Source organism: Hemitrygon akajei, chromosome 11 (assembly GCF_048418815.1).
Source record: "Hemitrygon akajei chromosome 11, sHemAka1.3, whole genome shotgun sequence".
Lineage (NCBI taxonomy): Eukaryota > Metazoa > Chordata > Chondrichthyes > Myliobatiformes > Dasyatidae > Hemitrygon > Hemitrygon akajei.
In genome coordinates, this window is record NC_133134.1 from 26460452 (window position 1) to 26482318 (window position 21867).

The following is a 21867-nucleotide window of genomic DNA, read 5'->3' on the forward strand; positions in this document are numbered from 1 at the left end:
TTCTGGCAAATGAATTTCTCACTGAGCAAGAAGATTTACAAACAAGAAAAGTTGAATCATGCCAAAATGAATTTGTAACTCCATATATCCTCAACTGCACTAGAATGCTAACTTCCACATCATTAACCTCATTCTAGCTGCTTCTGAAACATTCAGGTGGTTTTGTCACACGCAGTGTCAAATTTCCTACACTTTCTTTGTTGATAGTCTACTTCTCCTCTCAAGTTCATCTAGAGCTGTGCTATCAAAATTCTACCTTGCACCTACTCTGCTTGAGAGCCCAATTTAACACTTGCATCCTGGACAGTGATTGCTATGTAGTACTATGTAACCCCTAAAAGTAGTATAATCCTCCCATACCCATTTCCAAATTCTCAGTACAGTATTTACCCATGATATGTCCACATTGTTTCAGTGATCTGAATTCAATTACTCTGGACCCCTCTTTAATCTCCTTTTCCTCTCCACTTCACTGTCTTTTCTTTAAGGACCTCCTTAAAATATAATATTAAGCCAATGATTGCCATTCCTTCCATCTCCTTCTCAGGTTTACTTCTGAATTGTTTTGAACATTTTTAGAAATGCATTCCATGCTACCTATATGTAATTGCAAAGAGAATTAGACATTTGTACCAAATATGAGATGAGTGACACAGAGATGCAATAGGATTTTTTAAATCCTTTCATTCCTCATGACTGGAGCTAATTTCCTGCACATTATCCCAGAAATTTTATAAATATTTGGAAAAATGATTATTTTTTCCAATGTCAAGTCTGTCAAATAAACCACATTTAAAAAGCTATTCCCTGTTGCTGAATGTACACAAATCTCATTGCATTCATTATCAACTTAATCAATAGTTAGTGCATCCAGTTTACAGGGGAAAAAAAACATTATATTTCATGTCAATTAAAGCACCTGAATTACTTTTTGGTATATCAATATGAAAGAAATTGCTCACTTATCTTTAAGCTTAGAGAGCTATTTTATACCTAGCTTTTAAACAAATCTTACTGCATAATACATTTATTACATTCAGACTCTCTCTGATGACTGATGCTATATGCTTACCATCATTCACTTGGCTTCCTTCGCGCTTTAACATTTGAACAGCTCCTACATACTTCTTCAGTTGCACCTTCAACACTTCATTTTCCCTACAGAATCAAAATAATGCATGAACTTAAGAAACGTTACTAGGTAGCAGAACAAAAATATGATGATGGAATATATTCCCAATCGTTCACCAAGTGGAAGATCAGGTGCTTCGAAGTTTATTTTGCAGCAATTTTACAATATAGCTTAAAATATTTGATTCTCAAATTAGCAAGGCAATTGTTATGATCACATTGTTTTACAACAATATAGTCAATTTGCATTAAACATTATGTTGCTGAAACGTAAAGATTCAGTACATTTATTATAGTTATCAGACAAGATGACACATCAAGTTCACCATTTTTTCTCTCTGAAGTAGACTTAATGACATCATTGATTAATGAAAAAGCAAGCGAAATTTTCTGGTATCCTTCAAAAACATATTGCTCAATCATCAGCAATAAATTCACTAGTCAATTAAACTCATTATGACTATCATACTGGACTGACTGAAGCCATGTCCTTGAAGAACAACTGCACTCTTAACTATTGTATTGGCTGTGAAGTGCTTCAATCAAAAAATAATTAAAACTATGAGATAAATGCAATTCTTGATTTTGCTCTGCCACATTTTGTTCCATACTATATTTAAATTAAAAATCAATTTTTTTTTTAAAAAGTCCAATTTTAGGAACACAACATGATACTGAAATCAGAATGAAATTCACAGGCATTCTCAGTGCATAATAAACTCACTACACTGTCCTCAGTGAATTATCACCAATTTATCACCAACAGAAATTAATTTCATACCTTAATGCCTCCCATGACATATGGTAGGTTTCATCATCACATAGTAAATTGCCAAGCTCATCTAATTCACTCTGCAATAATTACAGGGCTGTGGAATACTTTTTTTAAACAAGAGGTTCATCACACATACCTCATATTACCCATGTAAGTACAAAGTTCAAATGCTGTGAAATCCTTGCCTGCTTTTGTTAAATCAGGATTTGATAATTCGAGCGCTTTACTGACTAGCCTAAGATCACACATGCCAACATTATCTTCAGCTCAGGAAAGCTTTCCTATTTATTCATATTGCAACACAAAACTAATCTCTCTCACTCACTAACTATGTGCCTCCTGGCATCCATCTATGGATGAAAAATTCTTAAATCTTAAAATTCCCCTCATTTGCAAATTGTTCCCGAACCTCACACCCCCTCATCCCCGAAATCTTCATTAAGCCTACTTTGAAGTCTCTGCAGTCCTCCAATTATGTCTTTGTGCCTTTATGTTGAATTTTAATCATACCACCACAGTATCAGTCTTCCTTTCAGTTACCTTGGCCCCAAATTCACTGCCAAAATTTATGCTTCACAAAGACTCATACCAAAAGATGGCCATTAAAATCTCTTTCTGTGATCAATTTTATGGTCAGTCTTCCAAAATCTTTCTCTTGATTAGTAATAAACTTATTTGATATCAATCATGCAGTCATTAAGCATTTTACAACATTTTCGTAGCTCAGAAACAAACCTTTTGACCCATAATGTCTATGTCAACCATCAAATACAGATCTATAATAATCCCATTTACTAGCACTCATTTCATAACTTCCAATGCCATGGCAATTCAACTTCTCGTACAGCTGTTTCGAAAACATTGCGAGAGTATCTGCTTCCAGGATTTTGGGTGAAAAACCTCTACATCAAAGTACCTCTAAACCTGGGGTCCACAAACCCTTGCTTAATGGTATTGGTCCATGCGAGAAATAAGATTGGGAACCCCCGCACTTCCAAACCTATGCCCTCTGGCCTTGGGCACCTACCATGGAGAAATATTTCTTGCCGTTTACCCTATCTATGACTCTCATAACTTAGATACCTCATTCAGATCCTCCCTCACACTCATCTGCACTGAGGAATGCAAACCCAGTCTATCTAGTCACTCCTCATAACTTGAAATTTCTCAACCCAGTCAATACCCTGGTAAATGTTCTCTTCACTTTCCCCAGTATAATCACTTCCTTCCTATGGTTTGGTGACCAGAATTGCACACAACATTCAATCTGCCACCTCACCAATGCTTTCTAAAGTCATACCAAGACCTTCATACCTTTATGTGACCCTAACCCCCCACCTCAACATGCAACATCTCATACTTATCAGGATTAAATGTCAATTGCTAGCTCTTGACCAAATTGTCCAGTTTATCAGCATCATTCTGTTACCCAAGATACTCTTCCTCACCATCAATACCACTACCAACATTTGAGTCATCTGCAAACTTATTAATTATACTGCTGCACTTACATCTAAATTGTTAATGGATATAAGAAACAAAGGGGCCTAGCACCAATCCCAATTGTACATCACTGGTCACATGCTTCCAATCACAAAAGCAATTCTTCACCATAACACTCTTTTTAATCCAATTCCCAACGTGCCTTTGCTCCAGCCTTTTGAACCAGCCTTTTATATGGGACTTACTGAAATTCACATCAACTACTTCAACATATTTTGCAAGATCTTCAAAAACTGATTTAAATTAGTCAGAAAAGTAATCAACTGAACTCAGTGGCCTGAAAGACCTATTTTGGTGCTGTCTCTCTCTGCAATTCTTTTACCCACTCTGTTAAAAATGCAACGTTAAGTTTATTGATGCTATTTGAATCTTGACCAAAGGGGCCCCCACAATTTACCTAATGTTGCTACCACTGAGACTTATTTATCATCAAGAGAGAATTCTTACAATAATTTCTAATATCAGTCCCCGATGCTGCCTTTCCTTTGAGGTTTCACCCTAATGAAAAAAGCTTGGCAATAACATATCTTAAAAATGCAATACTTCCTTAAATCAGACTCTTACAGATTGTCTTCCAAAATAATGGCTCATCTTAAAATTTATATAAAAAATAACATTTTAGTCTTATTTGACCTCCCTTAATTCCCATAAAATTGTGTCATTCAAAGTAGAAATTATAAAAATTGCATAAAACAAGTTCAAATTAAATCAATTCCATTTAAGACAAATATTGCAAGGCTTTAGTCTTCAGAGTCCTTCTGCCCAGAAAGATAAGGATGCATAGAAGGTCAGGATCCCTTCTTGCTCAGAAACAGCAACAATAACCCAAATGCATAATGCATTACCTCTAGTGGCCAAAAATATATTAACTATTGAAGCCTACGCTTTGAAAGTAATTCAATTCATTTCAAGGCCACAAAGGCATAAGCTGGCACTGCAATCATAATTATTCAAGGCACATTATTTTTCCATATTTCTCTCTGCCAACTGAAGCAGTTTATAAACCATACATTCTAAACACAGCTGGACCACACTTTTGTTCCTGATATCACTGGCAAATCTGAAAACCATATTGATTACTGAACAATATTATAATACAAATCTGTTCAATAATTTCTCTTCATCCAGGTACTAAACAATTCCATAAATCAATAACATAAGCAGCTACACAACACTGGTTAATCTGTCTATTAATCTATGAAAGTAAAATAAAATTAAGATAGATGATGAATTCATTATAATAATATAAAATGTAGTTATAACTAATATTTGCACTAACAATTTAAAGAGATTGCCAATGTACTGTGTATGACTGAAATAAACCTTTGCAAAGTAGCATATTAAAAAACTACATCGATTTTTGAGCCCATCATATTAGAAAATGAAATAAGTTTTCCATTTTCAACACTAAATATGATAAGCAAGCACTCTCAAGCCACATTTAGCAGGTTCCAAGCAAATCTTTCCACTGTGACTTAATACGACTCAATTTCATTCTGGCTGTATCATCTGTTTTCAATTTTCGAAACGAAACACTCTTGTACCCAGTCTAAGTTATATTGCGAATTACTGCAAAATCATAATCACTTTTATGCTGTTCATTTTTAACAAAAAGGCAGTGGGTGCCATATGTCCATGACTGTTATTCTAATAGTTAGAAGATCAGAAGAAATGAACCATAATCTTCAGGGTGTAGAATTGTTATTTTTCTTTTATTTTTTTCACTGCAGTTTAACTTTACTTGCTTGTATTTTTATATTATAATCTATATATTTTTATATTAGCATCTCACATATATGTACATGTAATTGTTCGGTGAACTTTTCAGTAATTACGTTTGGGGAATGTATGACCTGTTCAAAAGGATGAGTTACACCTGAACCTAAGAGGGTCAAATATCCTTGTGAGCAGGTTTGCTAAAGCCATTGGGGAGGGTGTAGACTAATTTGGCAGGGGGACAGGAACTGGAGTGATAGGGCTGAAGATGGGGTAGTATACAAGTAGATGCAGTGTATAGTGAGATTGTAAGAAAGGCCAGGCAGATGATAAAATAAAATTGCAATCTGTGGGACGAACTGAAGTGGAACATGGGGGCAAAATCTTAAAGGGTGACAAATACAGGACTGAAGGTGTTATATTTGAATGTATGCAAAATACAGAATAAAGTAGATGATCTTGTCGTGCAGTTATAGTTATAGAGAATGGAAGGTACGACATGGAGGGCATCACTGAATCCTGGCTGAACGAAGATCACAGTCCTTGGATTAACATCCAAGGATAAACATTGTATTGAAAGGACAAGCAGGTTGGCTGAGAGGGCCAGGTGGCTCTATTGGTCAAAAACAAAATCATAAAGTGACTTGAATATTAAAATTGAAGAAAAAAATTGGTCAAGACTATGTCTTGAGAGCATGACAAATACAATAAATGTTCGATTAAGATTAGTGCAATACAATTTTTTACATCAATTATATATTACACCACAAAAAATAAATAAATTAAACCCAAATTTATCTGATCGGTGTTTCCGATGTAACCAAGAAATTAGATAGATAGATAGATAGATAGATACTTTATTCATCCCCATGGGGAAATTCAACATTTTTTCCAATGTCCCATACACTTGTTGTAGCAAAAACTCATTACATACAATACTTAACTCAGTAATAATATGATATGCATCTAAATCACTAACTCAAAAAGCATTAATAATAGCTTTAAAAAAAGTTCTTAAGTCCTGGCAGTTGAATTGTAAAGCCTAATGGCATTGGGGAGTATTGACCTCTTCATCCTGTCTGAGGAGCATTGCATCGACAGTAACCTGTCGCTGAAACTGCTTCTCTGTCTCTGGATGGTGCTATGTAGAGGATGTAAATTGGAAAAAAATTGGCACTTTTTTACATTCTACTTGTTCTAAAATTCAACCTTTTTGGACAAATTTAAGAGTTTTATTGGAACAAATTATTGGAATACAACTTCCACATAATCCAATATTACTTTTACTAGGTGATATTGAAGGGATAAAACCGATACCCAAATTGAATAAATATCAGAAAGAATTTATAAAAATTGCATTGGCAGTAGCCAAAAAGGCTATTGCAGTTACTTGGAAATCGGATACATATTTAAGTATAGATCGTTGGAAGAAAGAAATTTATGGCTGTATTCCACTTGAAAAAATTACTTATAATTTAAGAGATAAATATGAAACATTTTTGAAGATTTGACGCCCTTATTTACAAAAGATAGGATTAAATATATAGGTGCTCCGAAGATGAAATAATTGGTTATTTGGGGAAAGAAATAAATATATATACTAAAGTTATTACGAACTCCATGGAGCATGTGGGGATCTTCCAATATCCAGGCATTCTTTCTTTTTTTTTCTTTCTTCCTTTCTTTCTTCTTTTTTTTCTATAGGGATGTTAGGGGGGAGGGGCTGAGGGGAGGGGGGATGGGTAATATACATTTTTTTTCATACACTTTTATTCTGTAATTACTTGAAAACACAATAAAAAAAGTTTAATTTAAAAAAAAGTCTGTTGACAGTGGGATAGTAGCTGTGCTTGAGCCTTGGAGGTACATGCTCTCAGAGTATTGTATCTTCTGCTTGATGCAAAGTGAAAGGGAATAGAGGATTTGGTGGGGGTGGTCATTGATGCTGTCTGCTTGACTAAGTACAGGCAGAGTTCATGGAGGACAGACTGGTTTCCATGGTGCACTGAGCTGTCATGAGCAGAGCAGTTGCAATACCTAATTACAAACGTTTGTATTATCTATCTAGATAGACTACTTTTTATGGTGCATTAATAAAAATTGGTTGGTTTAAAAAAAAATCATATTCTTAGAAGAGGTGACACATGATTGGACAATGTAGAATTCTTGTGGGTATAATTTACTAAACTAAAAAGGCAAAAAGACCCTGATGGGAGTTATATACAAGCATCCAAACAGTAGCTATGATGTGGGCTACAAATTACAATGGAAGATTTTAAAAATGGCTTGTAAAAAGGGCAATATTACAATAGTCATGGGTGACTATTTTAATGTAAATATGCAAATCGATTGAGGAAAATCAAGTTGGTGCTGGATCCAAAAAAGGAATTTGTAGAATCCCTACGAGATGGCTTTTTAAAGCAGCTTGTGGTTGAGCCCACTAGGGGAAAGTCAATTCTGGATTGGGTGTTCTGCAATTATCCGGATTTGATAAGAAGCTTAAGGTAAAGGAACCCCTCGAAGACAGTGATCATAATTTGATAGAATTCACCCTGCAGTTTAAAAGGATGAAGCTAAAGTCACATGTATCAGTACTACAGTGGAGTAAAGTAGTACTACAGTAGGCCAGCATCAGCATGGTTTCCTTGAGGGAAAATCTTGCCTGACAAACCTGTTAGAATTCTTTGAAGAAAGAACAGACAGGACAGAGAAAGGAAAGTCAGTGGATGTTATGTTTACTTGGATTTTCACAAGGCGCTACACATGAGGCTGCTTAAGAAGTTAAGAGACCATGGTATTACAGGAAAGATACTAGCATGTATAGAAGATGGCTGACTGTCAGAAGAAAAAGGCTGGGAATAAAGGGGGCCTTTTCTGATTGGCTGCTGGTGACTACTAATTTCTGCAAGGGTCAGTGTTGGGATTGCTTCTTTTTATATATCAATGATTTGGATGACGGGATTGATGACTTTGTGGCCAGATGGCAGACAAAACTGAAGATAGGTGGAGGGGCAAGTAGTGTTTAGGAAGCAAGGAGTGTGCAGAAGGACTTAAGACAGATTGGGAGAATGGGCAAAGAAGTGGTAGTTTAGTTATAGTTTATAACTAGATATAATAATAGTTTAGTTAAGTGTATGGTCATGCACTTTGTTTGAAGGAATAAAGGCAAAGACTATTTTCTAAACAGGGAGAAAATACAAGAATCAGAGGTGCAAAGGGAGTTGGAAGTCCTTGTGCAGGGTTCCCTGAAAGCTAACTTGCAGGATGAGTTGGTGGTAAGGATGGTAAATGCAATGTTAGCATTCATTTCAAAAGGAGAAGGATATAAGAGCAAGGATGTAAGTAATCTGACTGGCCAACAGATTCCCACATTACTTTCAAAGTATTTAGAGTGGTCTTCCTCCATTGTTTTGTCCTTAAAATCATATTTAAACTTTAACAACCAACTTTTCTCCCGTATACACTTAATGTGTACATATTATATCTGTCCATAAACACAAGAGATTCTGCAGATGCTGGAAATCCAAAAGTAACACACACAAAATGCCAGAGAAACTCACAAGTCAGGAAACATTTATGGAGAGGAATAAATAGTCAATGTTTCAGGCTGGGACTCTTAATCAGGGCATCCTGTCTCTTGTACGTTGGATTACACAGCAATCTTAAGTAAACTTTCTGGGGGAAGCTGATTGGAGATGGTGCAGAAGAGTTTTGAGGCCAAATCTGATCACAAGAAAGCAATTAAAGTTGGTGATGCAGGTAAAAGCATCCCCACTCCCTCAGGATTTAAAACGGTGCTGTAGGGCACTTGCTTATTTCCCATGTTTGCACATTCAAAAATCAGAGACAGCAGTGGGAAATAGGCTGTTCCAGAATTGTTTAGTGTGTGCCTTCATGCTTCTGTACCTCCTTCCTGATGGCAACAATGAAAACAAGGCATGACCTGGGTGATGGGGTCCCTTAATGATGGATGCCGCCTTTTTTGAAGCATCACTCCTTGAAGATATCCTGGATACTACTGCCCATGATCAACCTATCTAATATTTGACTACAAAAATTAAATGTAACACACCCTGTCATTTTCATTGAAAATACTAAACAACACACCACTTGAGTAGTTTGACATGGTTAAAATCTTTTACAGTTCAGCTAACAAAACCCTCATCAGCTTTTAAAATTCAAATGCCTCCTTCTATTTCAAACTGATAATATAACATAGCTAAGGTAATTCATTTGTATTTTCTATGAACTTAAGTAGTTTGATTTACTTTCTGAACTTTACATAAGGCTAATGATTTAAATACCAACCACAACCACAGTAATCATGTTATCAGTACTTCAAATGGATAACTGAGAAATAAAAGTAATAAAAGTATGACAAACAGGAAAGTGCTCATTAGGCTTTTATAGCTATTTTGTAAACCAATATCAATTTTGGTAATATGACATACTTATTAAATTGTGTTTTAACACAATGACTCCAATAAGTATCATTTAACATAAAGCAAATATGTTTAAAGGAAATTTTGTTCTTCCCAGTTTCTGCATTTAATAAAAATTTCTCACATCCAAGCCACATTCTGGAAGTAAGAAATTTAGTATCAAAAATCCTTCCTTGCACAGATCCAAACAGCCCTCATGGAACAATGTGCTTCTCCACCCATTCTTTCAGTTTGATTCACCTTTCTCCTACCTTGCCAATGCCTGAATCTTGGCAGCATGTCGCTCTTCCTGCTCTGCCAGTTTCTTTTTCTGGTTGTCAATTTCTTGCCTGAGTGCTGCAGAATGTTCCATCTCACCATCAAGTAAGTTTCGCAGTGATCTGGAAAAAAGGATTTACCATCTGTTAAACCAGATCTTCAAAGCAATATGGTATAGAAAATGTAAAACTATAGAACTTTAAAATGCCTTTAAAATTTACACTAATCCTTGACTACTCATCCATAAATTACGCAATATTTTAAACCTCATATACAAAAGCAAGCTTTAAGGTATTTTATGTCTCATAAAGATATTTACCACAGATTGAATAACATATTTTGTTCTCTAGCCTAATTTTTTCTCAGTGTGAAGATAAGATTAAAATTATATAATTTATAGACTCAAACAAAACAGAAGTTACTAAAATATATAAAAGAATACATTAATTGCCTCAAAGGAAGTCCCTGTCAACCTACATTCCTAAACCTTCACTTAATTCTCTCCCAAATTTCATTCCAACTTTCATCTCTTAGCTTCTATAACAAGCAGCTAATTACACAATTTCAACACATCAGTTAAATTAAACCATTCTACTCTGAAGTCTTATTCCCACTACAAACACTTCCTCTGTATTTATGCCATCTCCTTTGGGTTTTCTGATCTTGTGGTTGTTGACAGAGGTTTCTCCAATATCCTTTTCCGGTGACATCCCTGGCCCTTCTTAAATCATGCTTCTTTCAGAAGTCCACTTATGGAAACATTTTTACTCCAACCCACTCACTTCCTCACACTGGTCTGTCTAAATTTTGGCCACTGTAGCTTTTATACCTTGTTAAACTGCTCAACAGTTTCCTTACATCTTCCTTTTTTTCTAATTTTCTACTCACAACCATTTGTTGTCTACCATCCCTATCATTCTCAAATTTGAGCAAGTTCAGCTGAAGTCTGATATACTGGCTTAGATATCTATTGCCAGATGTGCCTTGGCCTTCAAGTTCCCCTCTTCTGTAAATGTACTATATTCCTGGCTCATTCCATAGTAAGAAAGTGCAAAATGCCTTTATAAAAGTCATACTAGAACTCTTCCACTCCATGAACCACCAAGTGTGAATACCTCACAGACTTCTTTGTCACCAGTAAGATGATCTCTAGTATATCTGAGATCTCTTTCTAGCTTGCACTCCTTCCCCACCCCATTCCCCTTCTTATTCTAGCCTTTTCCCCTTTCTTTCTAGTCCTAATGAAGGGCGTGGCCCAAAACATTGGCACTTTATTCCCCTCCACAGATGCTGTCTGACCCACTGAGTTCCTCCAGCATTTTATGTGCGTTTCTCTAGTCCATTGTTTCTTTAATCAATTTTTCAGGATGCAGTATAGCTGGCAAGGACAGGTTTTTAACTACTCATTCCTAATTGCAGTTAAATATTAAATATTTAACTGTACCTTAAATATTCTTCTTGTTAAATATTCTTCTGAGAGTTAGACTATCTCTTTATCACACCTTTATTTCCATGGATGCTGCATGACCCATTGTGTCTTACTCTTCCAGCATTTTGTTTTAGTTTTTAACCAGTTTCTACTCATTTCTTCTCCACTATCCCAAAATACCCTCATACTCTCTCTCCCAAACTCAGTCCTACTTTGCCGTCTTTCATTCGTCTCCATGCTACTTCTGTCTTTAAACTATGCATCCACTCATTATGTTTTTCCCTGTTGCATTCAACCATTTCCATTGAACACACAAACTTCCAACCACTATTCTTGACAACACCACAGTAACAAGAAGTCTAAAGGTGCCATAATGAAGCACTTTTAATGCTGCAAACTATGTCAAGCTGTTCCTAAGGATTCTAAATCAAACAAGTTGAGACAAACATAAAGCAGAATTTGAATCAATGGCCAAATATTTGTTCAAATTAATAGTTCTGAACTACACTTCACATTGTTCATTTTATATCTCCTGAGTACAGGAGATAGGACATGTTGAAGTTGGACGTTATGAGGGTACAGAGAGGGTAAATGCATCAGACATTGGTAAGGCCTATACAGTATTGAAACATTGGGTGCAGTTTTGGTTGACTACCTACAGGAAAGATGTAAATAAGGCTGAAAACTACAGAGAAAATTTGTAAGGATGTTGCCAGGACTGGAAGACCTAATTTATAAGGAAAGATGGAATAGGTTAGAACCTTATTCCTTGGAACATAGAAAATTCAGGGGTGATTTGATAGAGGTATACAAAATTATGAAGGGTATAGAGATGGTAAATGCAAGCAAGCTTTTTCCACTGACGTTGGATGGGACTACAACCAGAGGTCATGGGTTAAAGATGAAAGGTGAAAATTTAAGGGGAACATGAGAGTAAACTTCTTCACTCAATGGGACACGAGAGTCCAAAACGAGCTACCAGCACATGTGGTGCATGCCAGCTCAATTTCAACATTTAAGAGAAGTTTGGATAAGCACATGGGTAGTAAAGAGTATGGAGGGCTATGGTTCCAGTGCAGGTCGATAACAGTAAGCAGTTTAAATGGTTCAGCATGGACTAAATGAACAGAAGGAAATGGAGGGACCTTCATAACTTCAGGCTGATAGAGCTGAAGACACAGCCATGAATGGCAGGGTGAAAGAAGGGTTGCACAAGAGACAACAACTACAAGAACAAGAACTTGAGTTTGGTAGTTTCAGAAACTATGGGTAAGGCCAATTTGGAACTGCATGTTCTTGCACCTGTGGGATAGGAGATATCTGGTGGGATGAGCAGGTTGACTGTTTATGCAGTTGTGCTGAGCCGCTATGTATTCTAGCTTCTGAAGCATGGGCTCTAGGTTCTCAGACCCATTCCAAGTATCCATTAAGCAGTAATGGACCAGAGAATTCTGAGAATTAGTAGGGATGCTGCATTTTATCAAGGATACCTTCAGTATGGCCTTGAATCATTTCCTATGTCTTTTGGCAAATGTAGAAATAAAGTATTTGTTTCAGAAGCCTGCTGTTGGATATGTGAACAAGGTAACAGGCTCAACAAAGCTCAATGAGAGCAATTAGTGTCTCAACATTGATACCTATAACCAAAGAGAGGATACTGACTTTGATTCACCTATTCTTCCACAGAATCTGGAGGATATTGATAGAACCTTTCCAATTAAATTTTCGGTATCTTGTGGTGTCTGCTGTGGATAGTCTCTATCACAGAAGAATACAAGAAGGTAGAGATCTTAGCTGATAGTTATTTTTTGCCAAGTTTGAGATCTTAATCTTCTAACAACCTTTTCTTCAGTTTGCCAAAGGTTGAGCTGACTCACTGAGGGCAGTGGTCTCATTCCATGATTGACGTATTTCTTCACAGAAAGAGAGCTCCCAAGTGATAGAAAACAATACTTATTTCCAGGGTCTTGCCATGAACTCTCCATCATAAGAAGGCAGTGTTATACAGTGAGGGCAAATTAACAGAGGATTTTGATCTTGTGAATGTAATGCTCATTCTCCCACAAGCTTCCATGAAGGATTCAACAATGACCTAGAGCACAGCACCTATTTGTTTGCAAATGAAAGAGGCATCGACTTCCGGTAAGATGGCGATTGCTTAGCTGCTCCGAACTTTTATTCCGTTATTGTCTCTATCTTTGCACTAAATGTCTCCATTTTTTAAACCTTAGTTAGGAACTTTTTCGGTTTCTTTTATTTGCCTGTGAACACATCTACCTTACAATGTCTAGCAAGAGTTCTAAATCCAGGAGAAAGGAAGCTCCGGCTCTCTCGGCTGAGACTCTAGCTGCACTCAAACAACTCCGAGACGATATTTTAAAAGAATTTAGAACCGCTTTCAAACAGTTGGAAGCCAAACTGGATCGGATCAACGATAGAGTGGACAAACATGCTGAACACTTATCTCGCATCGATTCGACTTCTGAAGATTTAGAAAGTCGTGTTCAATACTTGGAGACTCTCTGTTCCAGCTTAGAGGAAAAATGTAACAAACTCCTTTCCAAAATGGTGGATCTCGAAAATCGCAGCAGACGCTGCAATCTCCGAATTCTTGGGTTGCCAGAGGCCACCGAACAGGGATCAACCGTGAAGTTTTTTGCCGAGTTTCTCTGTGAGATATTTGGGAAAGATTTGCTTCTGAACCCGCCTGAGCTCGAAAGGGCACACAGGGTCTACGTTCCCCCCGGAATTCTGGGCTCCCGCCCACGACCGGTAATTTTGTGCTTTCACCAATACCAAGTAAAACACCATCTGATTATGGAGGCATGTCGCAGAGGTACTTTTTCTTTCCAAAATACAATCATTCGCTTTGTGGAAGATTTTGCACCCCAGACCTTAAAGATGCGCACTGAGTTTAAAGGCGCAATGAAAGTGCTTTTTGATCGTGGTTTTAAACCCTCTCTTCACACTCCTGCAGATCTACAAATCAAGCTTAATACTGGAAAATATAAGTGGTTTAAGTCAGTGAAGGAAGCTGAAGCATTTGTGGCAAGTCTTCCGGCTATCCAGTCATCTTCGGAACCCAATTGGACCTCCTAAAATGGTGGATAAGTACTTCTCGTAGTAAAATTACTTTTTCTGGACTCAGACTTTACTTGAATCACTCAGACATTATTCATTGAAACTCTAAGGGCTGTTGACAATCTCTCCCTGGATTTGGTGTGTCTTTTTTAAATAGACATTCTGTGCTTAATGTTTCCCTATAGACGTTTAAATAGTACTTGTGTAATCTATTTTATTCTTGTATAACTTTATCTATAGAGTTCTACAACTGACTCTAACTTGTTTTGGAGGTTTGAAGTCTTTAGTGAAGGCCTCCCTGTTTGTTGGTTCACAGGTTAATTGCTGATTTATTTTTTCTTTTTTTATATTTATTTTTTTTGTCTTTTCTTCACCCTTTTTTCTAATCTGATTTTTTTTTCTCCTCTCTGTAAATGGTTGATAAGCACTCTTCTTGAATTTATAATTTTCCCCTTCCTCCCCTTTTTTTTTCCCCTTTCACTTACTTTATTCTTCTATAATTTTTCCACGGGTAGGTTAGTTTTGGTTTTCCTCCGATTTTCTCTGTATTAAGTTTTATATTTCTGCAGAAGATGTTCCAATTTGTAGTTATGTTTTCTAGTGCATAAACTAGTTACTATTTGCTATAGTATTTATACGGAACTGCTGTTAATGACACAGATCTGGAAGTTGTATTTGGGTTAATTTTTTTGGTAGAGCTAGCTGCTTTTTTTGGTAGCCGTCTAGTTTTGGGTTGTGTGGGTGGGGTGGGTTTTCCAGTTCCAACATCACTCACTGTATTTATTGTTTTTCTTTATTGCTCAGGACATGTTTATGCTTTGATTTTACGAATCTATGTTTACATCTCTGCTCCCAGACTGCTATTGTACTGCTTGACTTTTTATATGCCTGCTGCCTTTTATGCATTAGTAATTGATAATGGCTAGTGCACTTAAATTCGTGAGCTGGAATGTAAAGGGATTGAATCACCCTGTTAAAAGGAGGAAGGTATTCTCACATATTAAACAACTCAAAGCTGACATTGCTTTCCTTCAAGAAACTCATAATCGTTGTTTTGATAACTCCCGGCTTCTGTCAAAGTGGGTGGGTCAGCATTTTCATTCATCCTTTGCCGCTAAAGCTAAGGGACTCTCCATTCTTATTAACTCAAATATTCCTTTTGAACTCCATAATAAAATATCTGATACAAATGGCCGTTTTATTATTGTTTCTGGTAAAATATATAACACTAAAGTTGCACTAGCAAACCTGTATGCCCCCAACTTTGATGATGTTAACTTTTTTGAACGTTTTTTTTCCCACACTACCAGACTTAAACTCATACTCTCTTATACTGGGTGGTGACTTCAACTGTTGGTTGGATCCTAATCTGGATTGATCGTCCTCTGTTACCAGATCACCTACTAAATCTGCCTTAGCTATCCAATCGTTTCTCTCTGATTTTCGTATCTGATATATGGCGTTTCCTTCATCCTACTGAGAGAGATTATTATTTTTTCTCACATGTTCACCATACCTTCAATAGAATTGACTATTTCTTAATCGATAACCAACTTATTCCATTTGCCCACTCTTGTGACTATCAGAGTATACTGATTTCTGACCATGCCCCAATTACTCTCTCTCTGAACTTTCCTGGTCTCCCTCAGAGGAATAAACACTGGCGGTTTGATTCAACTTTATTATCGGATGATGATTTTTAAAAATTTATTAAGGATCAGATAACCTTTTATTTTAACACTAATACATCACCTGAAGTGCCATCCCAGATTGTCTGGGATGCCATGAAAGCATATCTGAGGGGTCAAATAATCTCTTACACAGCAAATCTCAACAGAAGATCCTGTGCAGATCGATTAGACCTCATTAACCAGATTAAAGAATTGGATCAACTATATGCTCAAACTAAGAACCCTGAACTATACAAGAAGCGCGTTGAACTCCAAACTAAATTTAATCTTCTGTCTACTCAACCTGTTGAACGCCAACTTCTCGAAAGCAAGAGTCGCTTTTACATTCATGGGGATAAGTCTGGTAAATTCCTAGCCAATCAGCTGAGGCGTTCCAAAGCCAAACAACATATTACAAAGATCCGGAAGGAGAACGGAGACTTTACATCGGATCATTTAGAAATTAATGATGCATTTAAAAATTTTTATTCTCGGCTTTATTCCTCTGAATCTTTGAATGACAATATCTCTGTTGATCAATTTTTACAGAATCTGAATATCCCTTCACTTTCATCTGATTTTAAAACCAAACTCAATGCACCTATATCATCAGAAGAAATATCTTTTGCAATTTCTGCATTGTCCTCAGGGAAATCTCCTGGACCTGATGGGTTCCCTGTAGAATTTTATAAATCATTCTCTTCATTTCTTTCTCCTCAGTTACTTTCAGTATTATCTGACTCGTTTAATTACGGCAAATTGCCACCCTCTTTCAATGAGGCATCTATTATTCTTCTATTAAAAAAGGGCAAAGACCCAACAAAGTGTTCCTCGTATAGGCCGATTTCTTTGCTCAATGTTGATGTAAAGATCTTAGCTAAAGTTTTGGCTCATAGATTAGAAACCGTTATTCCCTCCATTATCTCTGATGACCAAACAGGTTTTATTAAAAACCGTCTCCCTTTTTTTAACATTTGGCGTTTATTTAATATCTTATACTCACCTCCAACTGGGATTCCTGAATGTGTTATTTCCCTCGATGCGGAGAAAGCATTTGACCGTATAGAGTGGAACTACCTTTTTGCAGTCTTAGAAAAATTTGACCTCGGCCAAAGTTTCATCTCTTGGATCCAATTGCTGTACCTGTGTCCTACTGCTTCTGTTTTAACTAATTTTCAGAAATCCCAAGTATTTAATCTCAAATGTGGCACCCGTCAGGGATGCTCCTTAAGTCCCTTTCTCTTTGATTTGGCTATAGAACCTTTGGCGATAGCATTTCGAAACTGTCCTGAATCGACCGGGATTTGGAGAGGGGGTGTTGAGCATAAAGTTTCTCTTTATGCTGATGACTTATTACTCTTTCTCTCAAATCCGTCTACATCCTTACCTCTAATGTTTTCACTTCTTGACCAGTTTAGCCAGATCTCTGGCTATAAACTTAATTTACATAAGAGTGAACTTTTCCCAATTAATAAAGAAGCACAAGAACTAACATTTCGTGATCTCCCTTTTAAAGTAGTCCATAATCAATTTACTTATCTTGGAATTACAGTCACAAGGAAGTTTAAAGATCTCTTTCGTGAAAACTTTGCCAATCTTTCATATACTATAAAACAGAGTCTGGTACAATGGTCACCTCTATCTGTCTTTGGTAGGTCGTATTAATGTTGTTAAAATGTATGTTCTCCCCAAATTTTTATACTTATTTCAATTTATCCCAATTTTTATTCCTAAATCTTTTTTTGATTCCTTAGACTCTATTATTTTGTCATATCTGTGGAAGAATAAGCGCTCTAGAATTAATAAAATCCATCTCCAAAAATCTAAAAAAAGAGGGTGGCATGGCTTTACCTAACTTTCGTTTATATTATTGGGCAGCTAATATACGTTGTGCTACCTTTCGGTCTTTCTTCCACGGCCACTTTGACACACTTTGCGTATATGGGCTCAGTTTAGGAAATGCTATGGTTTCCATAGGTTTTCCGTTTCCAGCCCTGTCGCACATAATCACCTTTTTTTACCTACTACGTACGATTCAGCATTCCATGTTTGGTATAGGAAGGGCATTAGACATTTTGAAGATCTTTTCATTGATAATCGCTTCGCTTCTTTTCAGCAGCTCTCTGTTAAGTTCAATCTGCCCAATGCTCATTTTTTTAGATATCTCCAAATCAGACACTTTATTGCTCCTCTAATTCCTAACTTTCCTGAAATGCCTGCAAAAAATGCTATGGACCTATTTCTTTCCATTAATCCAGTAGGTAAAGGTTTAATATCAATTATTAGAGATAAATTAGCAGCCTTACGACGGGCCCCTGTGGATAAAATTAAAATGGCCTGGGAGCAGGATTTAAATACCTCCTTATCCGATGAGAGCTGGGACTCGATTCTCAAATCGGTTAACTCAACCTCTCTTTGTGCTCGCCATTGCCTTTTACAGTTTAAGATTGTTCATAGAGCCCATATGTCTAAATCTAAAATATCTCGATTCTACCCTAACATTAGTCCGCTCTGTGATAAATGCAAGAGAAGCATGGCCTCTCTCATCCATATGTACTGGTTCTGTCCTAGCTTGGAGAAATTTTGGAAAGATGTCTTCACTACGTTATCGTGTATTCTGAATCAGCACCTAGAACCAAACCCCTTGATTGCTTTGTTCGGTTTTTGGGGCGAGACAGATTTACGTCTGGGTCCGACCAAATGCCGAATATTATCCTTTGCCTCTCTCCTGGCTAGACGCTTGATCCTCCTTAGATGGAGAGATGTTGCCCCGCCCACTCATGCGCAATGGATTAACGACATTATGGCCTGCTTGGACCTCGAAAAAATTCATTATTCAGTTCGTAATTCGGATCTAAAGTTCCATAAGGTCTGGGGACCTTTTATCGAGTACTTTCATAACCTTCCTCTTGACTAGGGTTTTTTTTTTCTTTTCGGTCCCTTGCTTTCAGCTCCCTTTTTTTTCTGGTAGTAGGCATTATTATCCTCTGTTGCTAAGTGTATTCACAGTCTGGGAGTTTGATTGTCCTGATTTATACTCTCTATATTGTGTTGTGGTTGATCTGGAGTTGTTGTTTTTTTTTGTGTTGTGGGGCTTGGGGAGGATACTAAGTTTACTTGTCTTCAATTTAGGTGTTTTTTTGTCAAATTCTCTTCCTTTGTAGCATATTGTTATTGTATGCTTAATTTTGCACTGTATTAATGTTCCTCATTGGGATTTGGGGTTTTTAATTTGTAAAATGTATAGAAAAACTAATTTTTAAAAAATGAAAGAGGCATCCATGCACTACACAGTTCAATTCTTGGTTCTGAAGTACGTATACATTCAACAGTTGAACAGTTCCACTGTAGTTTTGCAGATTAGTTCCACTCTAGTGAAAGGCTTATTGAATGTGATGTGGAGTACTGTGGCAAGTAAAATAAAAAATAAAAATCTCTTGGTAATGACGCAGCCTTACTTGAAAGTGAGCATCACTGAGATTGGCTCTGTTATGGGTTCAATGGTTAGGATCACGGCTTCAATGTCAGCATAAGATAGACATGAGATGGAAATGAATTTCTGTGGCCAGCTGCAGTAGAAGAAAATGCTCCAGGGTGCTTCTTGATCTCTCCAGTTCCTTTCATTTCTCTCTCAGCTGTAGAATGGTGAAGACCATATTTTTTATACCTTCAGATGGACAGAATCCATCTAAAGGCATTAAAAAAATGGTCTTCACCACACGATTTGAAAAACAGCTCTTCAGCCACTGGGAAGATGTGACTGATAAGGATCCTGGTGAGGATTTTCCTCAGAACCACCTTTAAATACGTTTAGGTTGTCCAAAGAGTGGTTTCTCCCAAGTCCATTGATGTCACCCTCCCCTTCTAAGACACAGATGACTGCATTGTGGATTTATTGCAATTGCTCCTCACTGCCAAGTTTCAAGACATCAATAGGGACACCACTTACTGCCAAAGTTCTGTTTTCTCTGAACAGGAATATAACCTTTTCAAGAATGCAGGCAGAGCTGAGGCAAACAGGGTGCTTTGAGATGAAATCAAGGGCAGTCATGTGAAGGTCAGAGTTAGGGTTGAAGGAAGGAGCTAAGTATCAGAGATATCTGAACCTGAAAATTTTACAGTCAAGGCAATTTTAGGCCCATACTGAGAGGACAGTGATCATAGTAGTCATGAGTGAAGGGTAACCAATTCTTGACAGAACATGGTATACAGAATTTTCAAAGAACTTTCATATATGTACGATTTTAAAATAAGCCCAGTTACAGTAACAATAGACTGGTAGAACATGAAAATAACTAGGAAATACAAGTTAATATTATAGTTTCACATACTAGTACAAAGCATGACAAATAAAACAAGGATTTTTATGGAGTTATGAAGCACAACTGCAAGATACTCAGTATGTGAAGAGTTAAACAAATGGCACAGCAAGGACTGCTCATTTGGATTTGACCTAATTAACTGTAAATCTATACTAAATCACAGTGCAATTTTGCAGTGCACCTTGATCTAGTTAGATTCCTGTTTCTTATTTGTTTGTCAAGCATAAGATTTCAATACACCTAATAACACTCTCCCTGTATAAATAAAAAACAATTTAAACATTCCACTCTGCCATGGTCTGCTGCAATTCCTTTGCATATTATGTTAAAGATACATAAAATTTCATGTGCTTCACTAAGTCTCCAATCTGCAACTGGCAGCCTATTGTCAGAGAACAGGCAACAAGCAAGTGTCACCTCTCGTTTCAAGTTATTGCTTAAATCTTTGAAACAAAGAGCTGAAAGTGTAATTGATCATACAGTGATTGTTTAGAAAGGATAATGATAACATTAAAAGTTGCACTCAAATTAAGAATACAAAAGATTTCCAAATGTTAAATAATCTACAAAAGAATTTGCAGATTATATAAATTATTCAATGAACAGTCAGGCCCACCTCTGATTAGGACAGGTTAAGTGTTTGTAACCTGAATAGTCTGCAAGCTGGAAATGGGGCTGCAGACCAAATTTCTACATGGCAGATGATGCCAGTTGCCCTGTAACAGCCTGCAAATCCATCCAGCCAGCCACCAAAATGCTCATTCGTATGCACCAGATGTACACAAGCCAGGCATTCAAAAACTGGGGAGGAACTGTAGTTGATTGCAAGATAATCCCAATTTTAAATAAAAGCAAAATAAAAGTATGAATTCTCCTCATATTAAAAGCAACTCCGACCATGTATGACCTTAAAAATCAAAGGTTAATTCTCTTATCAATGCTAAATTAGATAATTATCACAAATGGTAGTGGGTGGTTCAATTGCCCTCACTAGCTCTGGGATCAGAAGGCAAATAAAATTTATCAGCCAGAATCCTATTCTCATTTACTATTCAGTAAGCTCTAATAAAAACATCATACAGCATTATATTTGAACCTGCAGCATAGCTACAAGACAGTCATGCTAAATAGTCCATAATGCATGAGTGCTCAATGTGTGCAACTTCGTGACAAGATTTCATCAAACTAATCGAGAACATCCTTCTGTCCTTTCTCCCTTCTGTAGGTTCCATTGCTACAAATTTCTTCAACACACCCTTCTGTTTCTCATCTCTTTGAGTCATGATGTTTCTTCTGAATTCTCCCATGGATTCATTTGTAACTCTTCTTCATTTACGCCAGGATTAGGTCAGTATTAGAAAACCAGAAGATGAACTTTGCACCAAATATCCACCAGTATATACTAAATTTTAGCCAGCCAGTGGTGTAGTGACATCAGCATCAGACTTCGAGGCGAGTGGTCCCGAGGTCGAATCCGGCCAGCTCATTACACACTTTCTATCCGTGTTGAGTTGAGCATCAAACTAGCAACTCGGCCCCA

General features: G+C 36.9%; 1 protein-coding gene across 3 annotated transcripts in view; it reads right to left on the reverse strand.

Annotated features, from left to right (window-relative positions):
- Positions 1-21867, reverse strand: part of snx29 (sorting nexin 29) — a 542857-nt gene that overhangs the window by 388296 nt on the left and 132694 nt on the right. For all 3 annotated transcript variants that reach the window (XM_073060488.1, XM_073060489.1, XM_073060490.1), the window contains exons 13-14: positions 9819-9947; positions 1073-1158 (exon numbers count right to left, since the gene is read on the reverse strand). In XM_073060488.1, the coding sequence (XP_072916589.1) occupies positions 1073-1158; positions 9819-9947 (215 nt within the window). The remainder of the gene's footprint in view (positions 1-1072; positions 1159-9818; positions 9948-21867) is intronic.